The sequence below is a fragment of the Phasianus colchicus genome, chromosome Z, assembly GCF_987193195.1.
Source record: "Phasianus colchicus chromosome Z, bPhaCol1.hap1.1, whole genome shotgun sequence".
Taxonomy (NCBI): Eukaryota; Metazoa; Chordata; class Aves; order Galliformes; family Phasianidae; genus Phasianus; species Phasianus colchicus.
In genome coordinates, this window is record NC_143476.1 from 83372180 (window position 1) to 83392520 (window position 20341).

A 20341-nucleotide genomic window follows, 5' to 3' on the forward strand; every position below is an offset into this window, starting at 1 on the left:
CGGGCACCGCGGAACCATGGGGCGAGGGGAGGAGGAAACGGGCGGCGCTCCCGGAAGGGGCGGTGCGGTGCGGAGAGCGTTCCGGGGCGGCGGGCGGGGAGCGGCGCGATGCTGGCGCAGGCGGCGCGGCGGGCCGGGCCTGGGCTGCTGCGGGTGCGGAGACCGCGGGGTTCGGGGCGTCCCGCAGCGCGGTGGGGTCCGGGGGGAGCGGGGCGGCGTCTGCAGCCGCGGGGAGCCACGGGTCGCAGCCCGGTCCTTTCGCCGCGCGGGGCGGATGGAGGCCGGCGGCCCGGCGGGGGATGAGCGGTGCGCGGAGCGGTGCGCGGAGCGGTGCCCCCATTCCGTGCCTTTCCCTTCCCGCAGCGCGCACCGGTGCTGAAGCGCCCGACGTGGCTGGCCCCGGCCCCGCAGCGGCTGAACTCCGGGCTACCCGTCAATATCGGCGTGCTGTTCGTGCCGCAGCAGGAGGCCTGGGTGGTGGAGAGGATGGGCAAGTTCCACCGCATCCTCGAGCCTGTAAGGAGCCGCTTTTCTCCCCTCCTGGATTCCGCAGGTTCCTAGAGCGGTAGCGAGCACGTGTGTTGTGCGCGGATTGAGGGGATGGTCCGAGTGCCTGTGCTTGTTCTTACCGACCGCGATCCTTTTAACTGCCTGTAGACTAATTTCCTGTAGAGGGGTGTTAATGGCATTAGGTAACTTAAGCTCCCTCCTGTGTGAAGTAAACTTATTGGCAGCAATGGGAGCACATCGTGCTTGGGGTTCGTTTGTACGTCCGTCTATTTTAGCTGTCTGGGTGGGAAAACCCTTGCTTGGCTTCAGGGCTCAGCTGTCCAATCCCACCTTTGTCGCAGGGCTTGAATTTCCTCATCCCTCTGCTGGATCGGATACGTTATGTGCAGAGTCTCAAAGAAATCGTCATCAATGTCCCAGAGCAGTCAGCTGTCACCCTAGGTAAGAAGGGCTTCTGTCTCCTGTCCCTTCCCTTGCAGGGTGAGCGAGGAGCAGTGTGGGGTGAGCAGAAATGTCACGGGCTCCTGCACCTGGCCTTGTCCTGGGGACCCAGGCTTGCCAATACCCATGGCAGTGTCACCAGGAGAACCCTGTTAGTCCTTCTGGGCTGCTCCACTTCTGCCTTGCTCTGTTCATCACAGAAAGGGATCAGTTTTTCAGAATTTATATGTTTTTTTGTTTTCAACTAGGAAGATCTTCCCATGTTTTTGTAAGTGTCACACAAAGATTTCAGGTCAGGTTGGTGGGCACATTTGATAAAATTCTAGTGTTAAGTATTCTGTTTATTTCTCACTTAAACTTTTATCTGCTAGCATAACTATAGCATGGAGCATCTTGATCTCAAGACCTGAGATTTCTTTTGTCAAAATAAGGCACTTTGTAGAGGATGTAGGAGCTCTTTTTGCACAAGGATCTGTATTTCTGCTAATCCAGCTGTGAGGAAACTGTTAATGTCAGGACCTGAACTGATGATTGAGTACCTGGTGAAGGGTTGGCCCAAGAAGCACAGGTGCAAGCAGTTCACCTTTGCTTTCCAATGATCATTGGAAGTAGACCCCTTCCTGGGCTCATTTAAGGACTGGCCTCCACAGGGAGAACATCTCCTGGATGAAGACCCCTCCCTGAGAACGGCTGTTCTGTAGTCAAAGGCTACAGTCACCAGTCAGATGGATTAAGTTCTTCCTATTTGTGATAATTGACATTCCTAACAACACTGCCTGGTATAGCAAAGAATTTATCAAAAGCAATTTCACTGCCTCCAAGGGCCAACACCTGCCATGCTAAAGCAGGAAAGGGACCACCTTTCCCAGCTCTGCTAATTCTCTCAGAGTAGGTGCCATGCATTTGCTTTGATAAACAGAATGTGTCATTCTCTCCTGGCAGATAATGTCACCCTGCAGATTGATGGAGTGCTCTATCTGCGTGTCATGGATCCCTACAAGGTACCATCCCTGCTATGCTGAGGCTCAGCTTCAACCCGAAGGCATGAGGCAGCCTGCAGCCCTGGCTGTGCCCAGTGGGCTCTGTGCAGCCTCAGTATGGCAGCCACTCATGCACAATTTACTGGCTTCTCCTGGCTCACCTTACTCTGAGACATGTGTTCCATCCTTTATAAAGCTCTCTGTGCTATGCAGGTAGGTGGGCCAAGTGCCCCTTCCCTGTGGCTGCTCTCTGGGAGGAGGAGCTTGGCAAGCATGTCTGCAGCAGATCTTTCATCCTAGTGCTAGGTTTACCCACTGTGCCTCTCTTGAGTTCCCTTTCAGCACTACCACAGACTTTGTATCTTTTGCTTCTGTTCTCCAGGCAAGCTATGGGGTGGAGGATCCCGAGTATGCCGTGACCCAATTGGCCCAGACCACCATGAGATCTGAACTTGGGAAGCTTTCCCTTGATAGAGTCTTTCGGGTGAGTTGTGGAAGTGGATACTGGAGCTGCCAGAATCTGACAGCTTCTCAAAACCCTGCGTGCTCTGTGCAGCCAGGCTGATACATTTAACACTGAAATGCATTTTGCTTAGAGAGCTTCTGGTTTCTGTTTCTCTCAGCCTGTCTGTGGATCCTTGGAGATGTTTCTTGCTTCAGTTATTTTTGACCTGTGCCCTGACTTGGATGGTGTAGCTCTGTTTCTCTCAACTCATCAACATTTTACTCAAGCCCAATGATGAGTGTCCTGCTAACCATGTTCAAGTGGGCTGTAACCCCCATGCTGCATTTTTTTTTTTTTTTTGGTGGAATGAGGAACTGTTTGAATTCCTGGGAGAGATCTTTGTATCCACTTGTACACCGATGCTTGTATCAGCAATTTTGGTTTCAGTCACTGCTCTCATTGGGAGAAGGTGACCTCAAGAGATAGTGGGAACATCTAGCCCTACCTTTGACTCCTGGAGTAGGGTTTTTCTGGCTAATGTTGGCCCACAGGGGAGGTGTCTGCATCTCTTCTGATCTCTATCTTCATATTCTCTTCTTTTTTCCTCTACTGTTTCGTTTTACCTTCCAGGAACGTGAGTCCCTCAATGCCAACATAGTGGATGCCATCAACCAAGCCTCAGACTGCTGGGGTATTCGGTGCCTACGTTACGAGATTAAAGACATCCATGTACCCCCACGTGTGAAGGAATCTATGCAGATGCAGGTTTGGCTCTCTGGGTGAACAGTGTGAAATGAGACATAAGCCTCCCCTTCCATTCAGCACCGCTGTTCTCCATCCAGAGCTTACAGCACCGGGCACTCCTGTAGGGAAGGAAGCCTTTTGGCACTTTGGCTGCAAATGCACAGCTATTGAATAAATCCGATCCTTATTCCTGCAGTGGAGGTCCCTGCCTGGTACACACAAGCTCTGCTAGATCCCTTTAAAATCCCAAGAACCAGAACCAGCCCACAGTGGAGATCTCTTAATGTTTTGTAGCCATCTTCTTACCCTTTGCTGAGCTGCGCTTGTCCAAGTGGAATGTTAGGAATGTGTCTTTGCTTTCCTCTCCCTGTGGGTGGGGTTCCATCAGAGCATGTGTAGCAGGTGGGCTGCTGACCTGTTGTCCTGCTTTTATGTAGGACACAGTTCATTTCCTCTGCAGTGCCTGATGCGGTGCTGTAATTTGGCTCTAGAAGAAAAAAGCAATGTTGATAACTCACCAATGATTTAGTTGCTCAGCAACACTGTACAGAACCAAGGCCATTTATTGGTCAGCTTCTCATACTGCCCTTCCCAGATGGGGGTTGGGGTCAGAATAAAGAGCTGGGAGAAGGCAGTACTGGGATAGCTGACCTAAACTGGTCAAAGGGATGTTCGATACCATATAATAGGTGAAAAAACTAAAAAAACTTTGGGGAGATTGCTAGGGGGTTGCCTGGGCATCAGTCAGTGGGAGGTGAGCAATTGCTTTGTGAATCTCTCGTTTTGTAAAATTGTGTGTATGTATATAATTATCATTACTGTTACTTCTCTCTCCCTTCACTGTCTTACTAAATAGTTTTTATCTTCAAAAAGAAGTTATACTTCTTTATTTTCCTGTGATTCTCTCCCCTGTCCCACTGGGAGCTGAGCAGTGAGCGAATGGCAGTGCGGTGCCAGGTTAAACCTCAGCTCCTGTGTTTGCAGGTAGAGGCAGAGCGACGGAAGCGGGCAACAGTGCTGGAATCAGAGGGGACGCGGGAATCTGCTATCAATGTGGCTGAGGGGCAGAAGCAAGCCCAGATCTTGGCATCAGAAGCTGAGAAAGCCGAACAAATCAACAAAGCTGCTGGTAGTGCCTTGGGTTGGAATGTGTCTTGAGCACTAGGGCCTGGGGGGATGTGCACTGGTCTGTACTGAGGGGTGATACTCCTTGAGAGCAGACTGCATCGCTGTGGGCCAGGCTTCTTCAGCTGCTTGTTCATCTCTGCTAGGGCCTTTGAGGCCCTTCCACAGCCTGGGGAAGCAGGAAGGTTGTTGTAGAGCAACACTGAGCTATTGTTATCAAAAAGGAGGCTTTGCATGAATGAAATTTTCTTGCTGCAGTTCTTGCAAGAGCTTTGTCTCAGTTCTGATGTGCATTCTGCTGTGCTTCCTTGCAGGAGAAGCCAATGCCATGTTGGTCAGAGCTAAGGCCAAGGCTGAGGCCATTCAGCTCCTGGCAGCTGCTCTGGCACAGCAGGTAAGCCATGGCTCCTGGGGGAAGCCAGAGCTTTCGCGCTAGTATTGAGGGAGGTGACACATAAGCAGGGGTGGCACATGGCTTTATCTCTGATGTCTACTGGCATCTTGAGCAGCAGTGAGGAGTTTTGCTGCTGTAATGTGCTGCCATGTAGGACAGGCTGGGTTGAGCTCTTGGTGGTACGTGACTCAGCATCTTTCCTGATGAGCCTGATCTGTCTCTCCAGCACGGCAGTGCAGCAGCCTCTCTCTCTGTGGCTGAGCAGTATGTGAGCGCCTTCTCCAAGCTTGCCAAAGATTCCAACACGGTTCTGCTGCCAACCAACACTGGTGATGTCACCCACATGGTAGCACAGGTCAGTGTCAGCAATGAGCTCCTTTTTGTTGGGGAATAGTGAAGGTGACAGTTTGCCCTGGTGATGGGTGTTTGTGCTGAGTAAGAGGAGGTATGGAGATGAGGAAATTTTCCCCGCATGTGGATCTGGAATAGAAGGTGTGGGCTGGAGCAGCTGCTTTGCAGCATCCTGTGGGAACCAGATGGTCTCTGTTGTGGCAGTCCCTAGCTGCAAAATGGGCCTGTGCTAGTTTGCAGCTGTAGAAGAGAGGGCAGAACAAGCTGGTGAAAATACAAGGCAAATGCTGACTTCTCTCTGTCTGCTCAGTATGTAAATTTGCCTCTTTCCTGACCATCTCTCTGCTGGCATGGAATTGAACGTAGAGAGGGATTTGGCTCGGATCCTGAAGGCATTGCTGTGTGCTAGCAGTTCTCCATACAGCTGTCTTAAAATGGTGATGTGACTGGCATGGCAACATCAAGACCTTGAGCAGAGCCCTTTTAGAAAAGCTGTGGCCCCTTGTCTGCTTGTGGGGCTTGCTCTGTCCCGGCCCTATGCACACCCTGTCTTCTGACATAGCCTTGATGCAAGTACTCTTCTTGCTGTCTCACAGTGCCCTCTCTAGGGACAGACGACCATCTTTGTTCCTGTATCATCCAGTATGTCTCGTCTCCTCCCTGATGACTTTCTCATTTTCTGCAGGCATTGGGCATCTACACCACGTTGACCAAGACACAAGCTGTGAAGACTCGGGATGAGCTACCTCCAGCCCATGGGGACTCTCAGCCCCCCAGCACGGAGATGCTTAAGGCAGAGCAGGTGACCTCCAGCTAGTGGGGCTGAACAGACACTGGACACACTGATGGGACAGCACCCACCAGAAAGGGGATACTTGTCCAGGGCCTGTGAGGCTGTGGGGAGCCCTGTTCTGCCACCTTCCCCAGCTAGACATTCTTCTTCTTCCCTGGGCCCTTGTTTTGTATCTGAATCTGATCATGTAATAAATAGTACCATTGCTGCAGCACATCCTTCTGGTTCTCAGGGCTGTGTCCCGACATGAAGGGGTGCAACATGAAGTGAAACTGTCCTGTGAGGCACTTTGACAATCTGCAAGAAGAGCCTGGAGCCAAGGGCTGCCTGTAACAGGAATTGCATGAAGCCTTCTGCCAGAGGTTGCAGGCAGTAGCTCAAGCTGTTGCTGGTGCTACTTGGGGGGTGGGTAAAGGAACATGTTAGAAACTGGTGCGGGTGTCAGTATGCAGGGGGAGGGGAGGCAGCTCTGGAATTCGGCAGATACCAGTTGTGGGATCAGAGTGGTCTGTGCAGAGGAGCTGGACCTCGTCCATCAGGTGCAGAAGCGGACTGGCGATGCAGGGGCAGTGGTTGGAGCGTTCCCTGCGGTGCGTTACCATAGAATCATGGAGTATCTTGGGTTGTGAGGCTTCACACAGGACCACCCCAACCCAATGTGTAACTGCAGTGTCCCCTTGAGCTCCAGCAGCTCAGTGCCGTGCCTGCTGCCCTGGGCAGGCTGTTCCATGCCCACCACTGGTGCAGAGCCTTTCCCCAACCCCCGGCCCTCCCGTGGCACAGCTCCATGCCGTTCCCTCGGGCCCTGTCGATTCACACACAGCAGAGCTCAGCGCTGCCCTCTGCCATCAGCTCCCCTCGGCTCCTCTGCTCTGTGCCCAGCACACCCAGGGCCTTCAGCCGCCCCTGACGACCTTCGCAGCCCTCCGTTGGGCACTTCCTAATAGTTTCACGTCCTTGATTCATACTTAATTAATGGAGGAGGTGGGACGTGCCCAGGTGTCATGAAAGGCACTCGGAGGACTCAGCCCGGCGGAGTCGCACACGGCCGCCAGGGGGCGCTGTCACATCCGCCGCACCGCACGTCGCCGCTCTCGGGCCGCCGGCGCTTCCGGGGCGGCTCAGGCCGGGCCGCGGCGGCCGCAGGTGAGTCGAGTCGGGTGCGGTGGGGCTGGGAGCGATCGGGGGCGGGGGGAAGGAGCGGGCTGAGAGCAGCTGGAGCGGCACGGGGGAGGTCGTGGCGGCGGGAGTGTGTCAGGGCGGGAGTGCTGGGGTAGTGCATGGTAGCGACGGAGCGATGAGGAGACAGGAGGGGAGCTGCGGGCCGGCGGTGGGTGAGGGAGGGGGGTGGTGAGAGATGGAGGGGCTCTGAGGGAGGTCGAGACGCAGAGGGGGGTCCGGAGGGGAATGGGAGAAACGGAGAAGAATGTTGGAGTGAGGGAGGTGCCAGAGTACAGGGCAATGGCGGAGGGAGCGGTGGTTGGTCTGGGGTGACGGAGAGGCTTAGGGGGTGTGAAGATGGCACGGTGTGGGTTTGGGGTGTGTGCGAGGTGTTTGGGTTTAGGCAGCAGCCTGGGGGTTATGAAAGTGGCTGTGTGGTGGCAGGTAGGAGGACAGTCAGGATGCTGGAGAAGTGCTGGGGGGTAAGGTAGAGGCTTAGGTGTGGAGGCCTGGCTGGGGATTGGGGTGCTGTGTGGTGCCTGGGGGTGTTGGTAGAGTGGCTGAAAAGTGCAAGGGGAGCTGGAAACGGGAGGGGATCAGCTGCAGCAGGGCAGGAGGGTACAAGGGGTTACTCTGCAAGGGAGTGGTACCAGCTGTGGTACTGACTGGTGTGGGACAAAGTCACAGAGTAGTGGCTGGCGGCTACGAGGTGAGCTGGGGAGAGGAGAAGTGCTGGTATGCAGTGCACTGGCCAGGGATTGGTATTGGCAGGGGTGCATCACCTGGCTTGGGTAGAGCTGTGGGGACTGAGCTTATCTGTCTTTCCCCGTAGGATGCAGCGGTGGCCAGTGCTGCTTTTCCTGGCCTGGGTCTGCTTTCTCTTCTTCTCTGGTATTGGGCTCTTCATGAGTGGCTTCCTGCTCACCCGTATTGAGCTTGCCAACAGCAGTTCCTGTTCAGACCCACTCGTACCACCACCGTGGGACAAGCAGAGCCTCCCACCAGGCTCCTGTTGGGTGCCCCGGCGCTTTCCCAAGGTCGTGCTTGTTATCATCGATGCTCTCCGTTTTGAATTTGCCTTGTTTAACCCAGCCAAGGTCAACCCGTTGCCCTATGAGAATAAGCTGAGTTTTCTGCATCACCTGGCAACCTCTCAGCCCCACCATGCCCGCCTCTACCGCTTCATAGCTGATCCCCCCACTGCCACCATGCAGCGCATCAAGGGCCTCACCACCGGGTCACTGCCCACTTTCATTGATGTGGGCAGTAACTTTGCTACCTATGCGATCCAGGAGGACAACCTGCTGGCACAGCTGGTGCAGAATGGTACGTGTGGTGTCCAGCCACGGGAGGGCATGTAGAAGGCACGTGTTAGTGCTCACGAGGGATCTTTATTCTTCTCTCTGTGTCAAGGGAACTGTTTAGCACACCTCCTGCCTGTCAGATAATTCTTTCACTCTACCCCAGACTTGGCTGAAGCTGTTATGTGGTTGGGATTCCTCTATCTTGTACTGGGAGTGAGAAGGAGCTAGGACCTGGTTAGGATTTATTCAAGCATGGTGAGAAACACGTGAAAGTGGCTGTACTAGTGATGGCTGTCACAAGGTCACTCCAGGAGTGGCTCTGACAAGCCAAGGGCACTGCAAGTCTGTTGGCAGTCAGGTGAGACACCTGATGAGGGTGGAGCTAGAGCCATGTATGGTATGGGAACCTCACACAGGCAGTGCACTTGCCTGCATCTGTTACCACATTTTCTGTATAGTTTGTTGTTGCCTGGATGTGCTTAGTGAGGCAGTAAAGAGTTTCTTGTTAGGATGGGATGATGGAGCAGAGAGAGGATGGTATGATGCTGTCTTGTGTTACCCAGAAAGATTTTCTTCAAGGGCTCAGAGTGCCACAAATGCCAGTTGTGCTTTTGCCTGGGATGAGGCAATGTTTCTGGATTGTCAGCTTCCCTGTGTGAGCAAGGCAGGCAGATGCAGTCAGCCATCAGAGTGGAAAAGCACTGGTAGACCTTGTGCCACAGCATTAGCTGTGGGGGAGGTGGTTTCTGCTGCTAGGCTGGAGAGGCTCAGAAAACACAGGGTGTGGCTGGTTGCAGACACGGCAAGGACAGGCAAAGTGTGAGCAATGGTAAGCATCCATGCTCTTGCCTTTTCTACATATAAAAGCCCCACAGTTATGTTTCAAGTTTGAGTGTAGGGCTCAGCTTTTGATCATCTGCTGTCAGTAGCCAACTATTGTCTTGTGTTTTACAGGTGGGTTGTGCAGCCCTTGGTAGTGCTCTGCCTGCTCAGTACTACAGTAATACAATCGAACAATTGTCTACTTTCTGGCCTGTTTAGTCTATGCATTTTTCTAACAAGGTGATATGGCAGAGGTTAATGATGAGTAGTGAGGTTGTGCTGGTGTACTGGGAGCTGGGGGCACTTAGAGCCTTAGGGAGGGGCAGACCTCTCTCTTTATTCAAACTCACTTGCAACCAGATGGTGATTTAAAGTCTCAGTCTCTTTTATGGGTTTCAGAGGAGCCAGGGCTCCAGTGCCTGACCTGGATCTTCCCAGACTTGGCATTAGTGTGTGTAATGGCGTGACTCAGGTAGGCTTTCTGTTCTCACTAATTCATTTCTTTCTGCCTCAGGAAGAAGAGTGGTCTTCATGGGTGATGATACTTGGGAAGGACTCTTCCCAAAGAAGTTTTTCCGCTCTTATTTTTTCCCTTCTTTCAATGTGAAGGATCTTCACACTGTGGACAATGGGATCTTGCAGTATCTTTATCCGACTGGTAAGTAGTTCTTCCCTGAAGGCTGATCTAACTCTTATGTTATAGAGGGTTCCTGCTGCAAGATTGGAGTAGAACGGAAGAATTTTTACATGACAGCACTGGGCAGTTGTACCAACTCATGTCTGCTGCCCAGGGATTAGAGCGTGCTGTAGCTGGATTTCCACAGATAAGCCAGCTTTGAGGACTGATAAACTGTTTCTCTAAATACTTTTTCTCTATTTGGGAGGTAGGGCTGATTGATAGGACTGGGCTGCAGTTTTGACTTCTACGTCTGTCCTAGAAATACACAGCCGAGAGGAGCAGCTGTTTCCTCTTTCTTTGTTTTGCTGCCTGGCTGCCTGGCAGTGCTTTAGGACAAATCCAATAGTCCTGCTACCCAGTGGAAGGTGAGAGCACATGCTGCTCCCAGTCTCAAGGAGAAGTTGAAATGTGAGATTAATTTGTGAATTTTATGTGATTTCAGACTCCCTTCTGAGACTTAGGTTAGGGGAAATGTTCTTTGCTTTGTCTGTATATAAATGTAGATAAGTCATAGTTGCAGTGGTCTTTTAAGGTGAAGGTGAGCAAGTTCTCCTAATGATGGGTATTGCCTTTTGTCATTTAGTTTGTCATTTAACTGCAAATGTATTGATTTTCATGTACTGAGACCCTGGAGCAGAGGGGAGGGATATGTCCCTAGCTGGGCCCAGCATTGGTATGCTGGGCCCACATTCCAGATGGGATGGAGAGAGGTACATGGATGAGCCTAACCTGAAATATCTTCAGGGAAGAACTGGATTTCTGGATTTTCCTTTTCATGAGCATCCCCTTGGTTTGGCAAGAGGGGAAGAAGCAGCAGTTTCCAGAAGCAGCCAGACAACTCTGACAGAGGGATCTGGAAGAAGAGCATGTTCTGAATCCTAGGCTACTGTGTGATAGGAGTTTTCTTGTTTTGCAGTGAACAGTGGTGAGTGGGACTTGCTGATTGCTCACTTCCTTGGTGTGGATCACTGTGGGCACAAACATGGACCTGACCATCCTGAAATGGCCAAGAAGCTTACCCAGATGAATGAGATGCTGAGGTGATGTTTGCAGTGATAGGGGATGGCCAACTGGTTCCTGCTTTCAGCCAATCTAGGGGGTCTTACCAGGGGATTTATGGATACAGAAATCCTGTTACTAGGGAGAATGCTTATGACCAGTAGCAGCCGAGACCTCAGCCATTGGACAGTCATGAGGGAGTGGCAAAGAACAGGGTTTGATTTCTGAGCTGAAGCCATCTTCAGATCTTGGATCCTTAGTTCTCAACCAAACCATCAGGTGATGGAGCCTTACTTTCTGCATCTTAAAAATAGAGATTGTCACACTGAGACCTAGCTAATGTTTGAGAAACATTTGGAGAACCTTGGATGGGGAATGCTGAATTTACTGCACAGTCTGTGTGAATTTACTACACGCGAGTTGTGTGTTTGTGTCAGAGGGCAGAACGGAATCCAGAAATTCTGCTCACAGAGCCGCACCTGAAAGTAAAATGCTGTGCTGTTGACTCTTAGGATTGATTTCATTTTTGCTGCTACAAGGAGGAATTAACTTGCATTTCTGCATATGAGAGTGCATATACATTGTGTTGTACTTATTGCATCCTTTAGGGACAAATCCCACATCTTTTTTCCTTAGAAGTAGGAGTTTGCTCACACAATGTGATGCAATAGATAAGACTCTCATGGGGTTAGCCTGAAATTGGGAACATTCCTTTTGAGTTGCATTATTTTTAGAGATACCCAAAGGTCTTGAGGAACACTTACAGGAGATTTAAACATCAATCCACCCTATTTCAACACTCTGACTTTTTAGTTCATTTTTGAAGCGTCCTTTGTTGCAGTCCCCAGTTTAGTTGGTACAGCTCTGTGTCAGCACCTAGTTTTGCTTAGGTCCTTTGGTGAGCTTCACCTCTCTCACACGATCAAGCTTGGAAGGGATGGATATATCCTCTCCCACCTGTGCTCCTGGGGTTGATGACTTTCCTTATATGTGGTAACAGGTCCTTGGTGGATCACTTGGGGAATGACACTCTCCTTCTGGTGGCTGGAGATCATGGCATGACAGAGACTGGAGACCATGGTGGTGACAGCCAGAGGGAAGTGAATGCAGCACTGTTTGTGTATAGTAAAACACCTCTGTTTGGCACTGACCCTCCTAAGGTAAGAAGGCAGTTGCTACTGCCTGAGGTGGCATCTGGGGCAAATCATGGGGTGCAGAAAATAACAGCTCAGTTGGGATTGTTTAGATTGAGAGGGCCAGGGAGTCTATCACTACTCCTGAGAGAAGTGTGGAAAACCTGACAAATAATGCAAATAACTGAAGTTAAACATACCTGGATTTAATTAATTTCAGGTTGCATCAAACACAATTTGGTGCATTTAGTAAGACAAGTTTGTTTGAGAAAAGTGTGATTGCAGGAGGAGTGAAAGCAGATTCTGCTGAACTGTTTCACTTCTGCAGTACATCTTTACCACTTAGTTTGCAGCCGACATATGTGACAGGGCAGGCAGCTTCCCACAGGCCTTCTGAAAGGGTCTACAGAAATGACCTGTACCTTCAGTTTTGGAGGTAGAGCTGTGACCTGTATGGGGGGCCAGTATTCAGGTCCCTCCAACTGTGAGGAGTCTTTGTGTAGGGTCAGATGAGCTGTTAGTGAGAGCCAGACCCAGGGACCTGCAGGCATCTTCTATCATCTGCCTTTGGCAGGATTGAGCTTCCCCCTGTGTTTTAACCCTTGTCTTTCCCAGTATCTCCTCTCAACAGGGGTGCCTTGCCATCATCCCCTCTCCCAAGTGAAAGTCTGTGTTGCTGTGTCCTTCATAAATGTCTGATTCCTCTCCTGTTTCTCCAGGAACCTGAGGCCATTCCCCAGGTGAACTTGGTGCCCACTGTGGCCCTGCTGCTGGGTGTGCCCATTCCTTACAGTAACATTGGGGAAGTGATGGCTGAGCTGTTCTCTGGGGATGGTGACACTGTGTCTGAAGCTTTGCAGCAGCTCTTGGTTTATCACATCAATGCCAAGCAGGTATGGTGGGGAAAGACTTGCTGGCAGTCCTGTGGTAGTGCCAGGGGTTAGCTGTGTGGTCCTAGCTCTTGGACGTGTTGGGAGTTCATTCATTCAGCTTCTTGGGAGCTGTTTTCAGATGGATGCTTTGGCAGTTGTTCAGATGCTGGGTTGATAGCACTGTACTGCGTCTATGGCAGGCCTCACTGCTAAACTAGAGGAGAGGAAGAAAGTTTTCTTAGGCACATATCTCTTCTGCTTGATATAGGTGAGACAGTAATATGGTTTTATCTTCATAGAGAATTTTGTGAGTTACTTGCTTGCAGTGTATTGCAAATATTAATGGGAAACGCCTGTTTAGTACCTGGTAATGAGTGCTGCACTGTAGAAAAATACTGGCCTGGAAGGTATTACTTGCTTCAGGATAATGTTCCAGGTGGTTAGAGGTGGGTTTGGTTACTTGGAGAAGTGATGGGAAGGTTGTTTCCTTAAGGCTGAAGATGACTAGGGGCACGTTTCCTTAATAGAAATTGAGGAGTACATGCAGATGTTTTAATGTTTCTTCAGTTTTGGAGAAGAAACAGTGCTGGCTATGACACTGTCCTAGATCAGTGTCAGGAGGAAAATGGTAGTGAATGAAGTACCGAATGAATAAAAGAAACACCTTGTAATAATTGAGAATAAATTGGAACAGAGAAGGAACAGTTTACACCAAGTACAAGAGAATGCAGAACCTCAACAACTGAATGACAAAACTTGAATGAGCATATATTTTATGGCATATATTTTATGGCATATGCCATTACAGCTAATAAGAAAAGCCCAAGGAGTGGGACAGGCCATGTGCTAGGACATGAGCTCCTATAGAAGATGTGAGGATTGTGAGTGAGGCACCTGACGCTTTGCAGAACACATTTTGTCACACGTATTACAAGGCGTGTGTCTCAGCTAAGAGCTTGGCTGCCTCTGAGGGATCCTGCATTGCTAGAAGCACATTGCTAGCCTGACATTAACTCCTCAAGCCCACAGTCAGTGCTTTGGTGTAGTCCTGTAGTTCTCAAGGAAGAAGGCAAACCAAAGCAGGTCCTGTTTTGGCCCAGATGCCGGGAAACAGCCAGTGCTATGTGGCTTGGACACCATTGCTGCATACTGGTGAAGAGCTGGAGAGGGTGTTATTGCTAATGGGAAGGCAGAAGTGTTCAGTGTCTGCTGCCTATTTATATAGGAGCAGTGTTCTTTGTCATTTAGAGATGATAATACACTGTACTGTCCTTTAGCCCTTGAGAATATTCATCACGTATGAGGAATTAGCCATATCTAGAGCTGTCTCTTAAATCTTTGCAGCTAGTCGTCTGAGTGTTTCTGGCTTGATCACACTGTTTTTAAAGAAGCATTGGCATTCCAAGGAGGTCATGCAAGCCTGGGAGAGAGCTAGTGCATGTCTTTACCATTCAAGGATAGGAGCAGACTGGTTCTTCCTGTGCTGTATGGTGACTGGAAGCCATATGAATGTATCAGTATATTTTTGGAATTGAGCTGATTTGTACTGTTGAGCAGCTGAATGTTCTCACAGGTGCCCTGACTTGTTAATGCCCTTCTAAGACTTTTATTGCAACTTTGGGGTCATAGCTAGCTCTGTTCCTGTGGTCTTGAAGTAAAAGACAGAAAGAGCTCTCCTTAGTACAGTGGCTTAATGTACCTGTCAAAAAGAGTGAACAGTTTGATATGATCCACTGCAAGCTGTTTAATTTGATGTTTGTTGTCAGGGGAAAAAAAACAACACAAGATGAAAGCTGGCACTGGGTTCAGAGTAATAGCTGGTGATGACTTGAACTTTTGGGGGACATTTACCTTGTGGTTACTGAAGACTCTACATATGAACTTTTAATGATGTGTAGTGTTAAGAGGTGAAGAACTGGGTGCCTAAAGGTGTCAGCGCAGTTGTCAGGACAGAAATGTTACTTCAGAGGAATGTTGGTTTGGCAGAGGGATATAGTTTTCCTGCATCTGAGTGACCGGTCCATATGATGCATCTTCAAACGTGGCTGTCCTCGGGAGGGCTGGCAGTTTGAGGCTGCTTGCGCTCTGAAGGGGTTATGTGAGGAAGATGGTAGCAAATCTCTTTCCCAGCACTCCTTTCTGATGCTGTCTCCTCTCTTCTGTTGCAGGTGGACCGCTTCCTGCACTCCTACTCACTGGTGGCTCAGGACCTGCCAGCAGAGCAGCTCCAACACCTGCAGGAGCTCTTCTCCAGCGCTGTAGAGGAGCACATTCAGCTCTTGGCCCAGATGCAGAGGGCAATGCTGATGTCTCCGGAATTGGAGTCCAAGCTCAGAAGCCTCATCAGCCGCTTCCAGCTCTATCTGCGGCAGGCACGAGCTGTGTGCACCCAGTCCTGGGCCCGCTTTCATCCTCTGCGTATGGTGGGAGGCTGCACCCTCATTGCTGCTTCCTGCTTGCTCTGCTATGTGGCCTCAGAGCTGGCCACAGTGTCAGACTCTTTCTATCGCAGTTGCCTCTTGTATCCCCTGCTTTGGGGGCTGGTGACAGCTGTTCTGCGTGGGCTAGCCTATGTGTTCACCCAGGAGGAGCTGGATCTTCTCCTGCTGTTGTCTTCGGCAGCTGCAGCATCTCTACTGGGCTTTTTCTGGCAATGGTGGGGCTGGCATCCCAAGCGAGCCCGTTTGTTGGGCAGCCAACCACCCTTGGCCAGCATTGGTCTGAGGCAAAGGCTGCGAGTGTGGCTGGGGCTGGCCTTCCCCATGGGCATTCTCCTTTTCCGCTGTGGAGCTATGTTCTCTGATAGCTTTGTAGTAGCTGAGGCCCAAGTTGCCCCATTCCTGTTGGCTTCACTGGTAATGTTGCTGATAGGAAAGCTCCACTGGGATGGTCGTCTGACTGTGCCAGAAGGCCACAAACAGCCTATTGGCTTTTCCTCTTACCGTAAAGAAAGCTGGCACCTGCTGTGCCTTGTGACTGTGCTTCTGGTTTGCCTGCGACTCTCTGGTTTCTTCCACCAGTGTCGTGAAGAAATCCCTCACTGTCGGCCCTCTGTTTTCCTTCCACCCCTTGCCAGCTTGAGAAACACACGGGCCAAGAACCTCTTCTACCTCTTATGTGTGGCCTTGCTGGCTGGGCTGGTGTATGCAGTGCGGAGCTGGTTGCGACACTACGGCAATCTGAACAGCTCAGACCCCGTTGTGCTCTTTGTACGCTGGGGTTTCCCACTGGTGGTCCTTTGCATCGCCTGCTACTGGGCTGTTGCCTCGAGTGCTGAGGACTCTCTGGGCAAGCTGCAGGAGCTGGTACAAGTGGCAGTCATTGCCTTTCCGTGGGCTGTCTATGGATTAGCGTCTCTTGGGTTGCTACTCTTGCTGTGCCATCCCATGACAGTGTTTGCAAAGGACTCACGGGAATCTGCAGGATCCATTGTCACTCCCTACCAGGGGATTCCCAGCTCCAAAGTTGACTTGCTCCAGGTCATCCCTCAGATCTACAAGAGGATGCAGGAGTCTGAGAAGAGTCGCCTGGAACGGCGCAGCTGCAGGGCCACAGTCGCAGCCTATGGGCTAGGCAGTGTGTACTCAGCTGCCCTGGTCGTAGCACTTACCCTCCTGGGCTTCCTTTTGATGCTCCTGCATGCTGAACGGCTCAGTCTTGCCTTCCTACTCCTCTTCCTGGAGGCCTTTGTGCTTCTGCACATCCACACACGTGCCAGAAGCCTCGCAGGAGACACTGGTGAGTCAGGGTTCAGTGGAACATCTTTTGGATGTGCAGCCTGAGTGTTACGCTCATGAGATTGCAGCCTCGTCCTATTGCTGGTGAGAGAGGCAGAGCCCAGTCTTTGTTCATGGGGAATTACATCATCCTTGTAGGATCCTCCTAGCTTATTTAGAGCTGCTTAAATTCTCTAATAGAAGAGGGATGCATGCAGTGTGGAGGCAGTGTAGGAGAACAAGGGAATTCTACCCTAATGCTTCTTTCCAGAAGTGGGTGCAGCTGCTAAGCCCTCTGTTGCTGACAGAGTCCAGGAGCAGGGAGGGCAGCAGAGGGAGCACCTGACCACATGCCGGCATCCTGAGTAGTTTCTGTCTGAGAAGAGTGGGTGGGAGGGGAACATGAAAGAAAACCCTGTGGGTTTCTTTGGACGATCTTGTTCCTTGATACTGATATCTTTCTCTTTCTCTCTCTCAGAGCCTTTTTCAGTGCCCTGGTTTGCAGTCATCTCATGGCTCCTTGCTGCTTCCCAGTTCTTCTATTCCACGGGCCATCAGCCTGTCTTCCCGGCTATCCACTGGAACGCAGCCTTTGTGGGCTTTCACCTCGACCACAGTACAAACCTCCTTCCTGCTGTCCTGGTGGGCGCCAACACGTTTGCCTCCCATATCCTCTTTGCAGGTAAATCAATTTCTTCCTGGGCCATTGAGCCTGAGCAGACATGGCTTTGCCTTGTCTGGAGGCCTGCAGGCTGAGCACGAGGTGATGAAGGCTCCAGCACCAACTGAACAGCAGCATCCTCACTGTCCCCTTCTGGGGCTGCAGAGCTGCCCGTGTCTTGCAGCCTCCATGCAGTTGTGCCTGACCAGCAAGCTGGAGCTGGAGTATAAGCTTCCTGCCCATCCAGGGCATGACGGCAGAGCCTAGACTGTTCCTCATCTCCTGGGCTCCTGGTAACTTCATGTGCCTTTGTCCTCGAGGTAGTTGGCTGCCCTCTGCTCCTGCTTTGGCCCTTTGTGTGTGAGATGCCCAGCTCACAGAAGAAGAAGTCCAAGAGGGAGTCTCAGGAGGAGCTGCAGACGGTGGACAAACACATGATGGAGATGAGGCTGCGGGAGTCCCCAGAGAAGTTCTCCACTGCTCTGCTGCAGCTGGGGCTGAAGTATCTCTTTGTCCTTGGGGCACAGGTATGGTCTGAGATTGGGATGGATATCTGAGAATAAAACTGTGCTGTGAGAACCATGGGGCACTTTGACATGAGATGGGACTCAGATGGGTCAGAGACAGGCCCAGGGTTGAAATGTTGAGGTACAGGTAAGAAAAACAGATGCAAAGATCCTGTTACCAATTGCTTTGAGAAGGGCAACAGCATGGAAGCAGTAGTACAAATTAGGTTGCTTTTCATTTCCATCTTCCCAGGAGCATCTGTTTGGAAACTGCAGATTTGTAATCCCACACATCTTCCTGGTCACGCATCATCTTTTGTCTGTGCTGGTATCAAGGTGTTGTAGAGAGCTATCAGAAAATTAATCCTGTGAAAGAACTGGGCAACTTTCTGGAGTTTAGCCTTTCAAGTCATTTTCCTTTATCATCAGACCAGAGACAATGTGAGATGAGGAGGAGGCCATGCGTGAATGCCCTTCTCACTGAAAGATTAGGTCAACTTAGCTATAGTGGGAGCCCTCCTATGTGCCAGCCCTTTCCTTGAAGGGCCTGTGTGCACCACAAGTTGTTTATCTTTCCTGATTTGATTATGGGAGAGAATCCTCTTTGGGATGCTTATTTCTGATGTACTGGCCTCTCAGGTCTGCAGTTTAGTATCACTTTCAGGTTTGAACCTGTTGCCCAGAAGAGTGTCACTTGTAACTTTGTTTTCCTGGTCTCACCAACAGCTTCTGGCCTGTGTGTGTGCGGCTGTGATCCTCAGGAGGCACCTCATGGTCTGGAAGGTCTTTGCCCCAAAGTAAGTCACAGGAGTTACTCTGATGTTGGGTGACAGCTCATATTGCTGAAGTCATGGCTACAGTTCATAGCCAGTAATGCTGGAAGTGACCATGCGATTGATCTCATATGACTTTTCACTAGTAGAGGCTGGAGGATTGTCCTTGATAAATTCCTACTTCAGGTTCAGAAGTTGGACTCAGACTAGAGAGTAGTAGTTCCTCCTTATCTTGATTTTTCAAGGACACCCAGAGCCCATCTGCAACCTAAGAATATTCAGGGCAGAGAGTCAAAGACTCTCTGACTACCAGACTACAAATGAGATGCAGACCTTTAGGATAGTAGGCATGTGGAGTGTCCTTGACCTCTGAGGGTTCCCAAGTCCCACTTGAGTGTCTTCCTGAACTGCCTTGAAACCAGCAAGGAACCAAAGGTGTGCTTGGCATCCGGACTGCAAGCAGCATCCACTGCTAAGGGATGAACATAATCCAGGTTTTAGGACTGGTGATGCTACCAGTCCCTTACTGTCAGGGAAAACGATCTGCTGGAGTGTGGGTAGCATGATACCTTATTGCATCTGTTGTGCCTGCAGGTTCCTCTTTGAGTCTCTGGGCTTCGTGGTGAGCAGCATCTGCCTCCTGCTGGGGATCTCCCTGGTGATGCGTGTGGATTGTGCCGTTAGCGCCTGGTTCAGCCAGCTTCAGCTCAGGTAGCACCAAAGGTGTGGGGAGCCTGACTTGCTCGTCGGCCAAGGCTGTGGTCATCTTCCTGATTCCCTAGCGCCAGGAAGGGTAAAACAGCCACCAGCAACGAGTGCCTGCTGACAGCAGTTTGGGATTATCCCTAGCTCCCTGCCTCAGTGTTGTGCAAAAGGACCAGTACCAGCTGTTCCCTGTTCATCGTGATGCTCTGCAGGGGGCATGCTTCTCAGCAATTGAGGTTGGAACTCTCGTGCATTTGTTAGCAGCAGGTGGAAGCCAAGAAGCAAGAGTCCTGAAGTGCTTCTCTGCAGAAACAACAGCAGGATGTCTTGCTACTGCATTCCCAACAACTGCCCCAACTGTGCAGCTAGTAGGCTGCAGTGGTCTGCAATGTGCCTGGAGAGCATCATCTTGTGTGTGCAGCGACACTGACTCACTTGAAGGGGCCTGCTAAGGAGGGATAGAGAGGAAAGGCTGCTATAACTCTGCCCTCTTGCTAGGTCCTACAGCCACTACTTCTCTCTGCATGCTCAGTTTTCATGCTGGAAACAGAGTGCACATAATTATGGTAGCAGATGGTTCCTGGGCTCTTGGTTGCGCGTGTCCTCCTATCAGGCTAGTTATTGCTCGTAATGAGGCCTCTCCTGCCCTATCCTCACTCCTGTTTTCCTGATATTCCTAAACAGTGCTAAGGGCAGAGTAGAGCATACTGGGCTGTCTTGGACAGCCTGAAGCAGGCTTAGTTTTTTGTGAAGATTATAGCATGGTAAATTGTGTCCACAACTGGGAAACTCCACTCGTGGCCTTGGCGTGCATTGCCCACATATTCAGGACTGTAGCAGCCGGGGCTCTTGGTCTTCTTCTGAGCACATGCTGCAGGATGCTTGGTAGATTGGGAACAGTTAGTTGCTAGCAGGATGTAGTGACAGAGCATTTGAGTCATCCCTGTGTTGGATCTTGTTAGGAGGAAAGGGGAGTCTCATGAAGCTAACTGCAAGATTGACCTTGGTGAGAGCTGAGAACAGCTGCTTGAGATTTGTGAGCAGGTGACAACTCCTGCATGGTGGCCTAACCCACTGGTACTCATGTATGTGCTGGAGGAGGTTTCTGTCACCTTGATGGCACCCTAGGCACTGTGGAGGATGACATCTGTGATTCAGTAGCGGGTGCTATCACCCTCTTGATCTTGCTTTTCTGCATGAGGCTTTGAGCTTTAAGTGAGCTATCTC

At 50.8% G+C, this 20341-nt stretch overlaps 2 protein-coding genes across 4 annotated transcripts; both read left to right on the plus strand.

Annotated features, from left to right (window-relative positions):
* The first annotated feature begins 54 nt into the window (after positions 1-54).
* STOML2 (stomatin like 2) lies at positions 55-5999 on the plus strand. Its single transcript, XM_031609194.2, has 10 exons — positions 55-153; positions 364-516; positions 852-951; positions 1894-1952; positions 2314-2415; positions 3007-3141; positions 4105-4249; positions 4560-4639; positions 4866-4994; positions 5676-5999. The coding sequence occupies exons 1-10, from the start codon at positions 109-111 to the stop codon at positions 5805-5807; spliced, it is 1080 nt and encodes a 359-aa protein (XP_031465054.1). The 5' UTR covers positions 55-108; the 3' UTR covers positions 5808-5999.
* Positions 6000-6092: 93 nt separating this feature from the next.
* PIGO (phosphatidylinositol glycan anchor biosynthesis class O) lies at positions 6093-19142 on the plus strand. Of its 3 annotated transcripts, none has more exons than XM_090131325.1 (11): positions 6093-6929; positions 7777-8270; positions 9585-9728; positions 10666-10789; positions 11749-11908; positions 12601-12774; positions 14922-16491; positions 16948-17151; positions 17455-17657; positions 18363-18433; positions 19004-19142. In XM_090131325.1, exons 2-11 carry the CDS (start codon positions 7778-7780, stop codon positions 19122-19124), a joined length of 3264 nt encoding a protein of 1087 aa, XP_089987451.1. In that variant the 5' UTR covers positions 6093-6929; position 7777; the 3' UTR covers positions 19125-19142. The 3 variants fall into 3 exon arrangements, with proteins under 3 accessions (XP_089987451.1, XP_089987454.1, XP_089987452.1); XM_090131326.1 differs by lacking the exon at positions 6093-6929 and adding an exon at positions 6944-7113; XM_090131328.1 differs by lacking the exons at positions 18363-18433; positions 19004-19142 and having other exon boundaries at positions 17451-17625.
* The last annotated feature ends 1199 nt before the right edge of the window (positions 19143-20341 follow it).

What these genes read in the sequence shown, in the direction of transcription:
- STOML2 (XM_031609194.2), top strand. Translation starts at nt 109, where the DNA reads ATGCTGGCGCAGGCGGCGCGGCGGGCCGGGCCTGGGCTGCTGCGG. An exon ending in ACAAATCAACAAAGCTGCTG is followed by an intron (nt 4,250 to 4,559) that starts GTAGTGCCTTGG and finishes GCTTCCTTGCAG; the next exon opens with GAGAAGCCAATGCCATGTTG. An exon ending in CAGCTGCTCTGGCACAGCAG is followed by an intron (nt 4,640 to 4,865) that starts GTAAGCCATGGC and finishes CTGTCTCTCCAG; the next exon opens with CACGGCAGTGCAGCAGCCTC.
- PIGO (XM_090131325.1), top strand. Translation starts at nt 7,778, where the DNA reads ATGCAGCGGTGGCCAGTGCTGCTTTTCCTGGCCTGGGTCTGCTTTCTC. An exon ending in TCTTTGTCCTTGGGGCACAG is followed by an intron (nt 17,658 to 18,362) that starts GTATGGTCTGAG and finishes TCTCACCAACAG; the next exon opens with CTTCTGGCCTGTGTGTGTGC. An exon ending in TGGAAGGTCTTTGCCCCAAA is followed by an intron (nt 18,434 to 19,003) that starts GTAAGTCACAGG and finishes TTGTGCCTGCAG; the next exon opens with GTTCCTCTTTGAGTCTCTGG.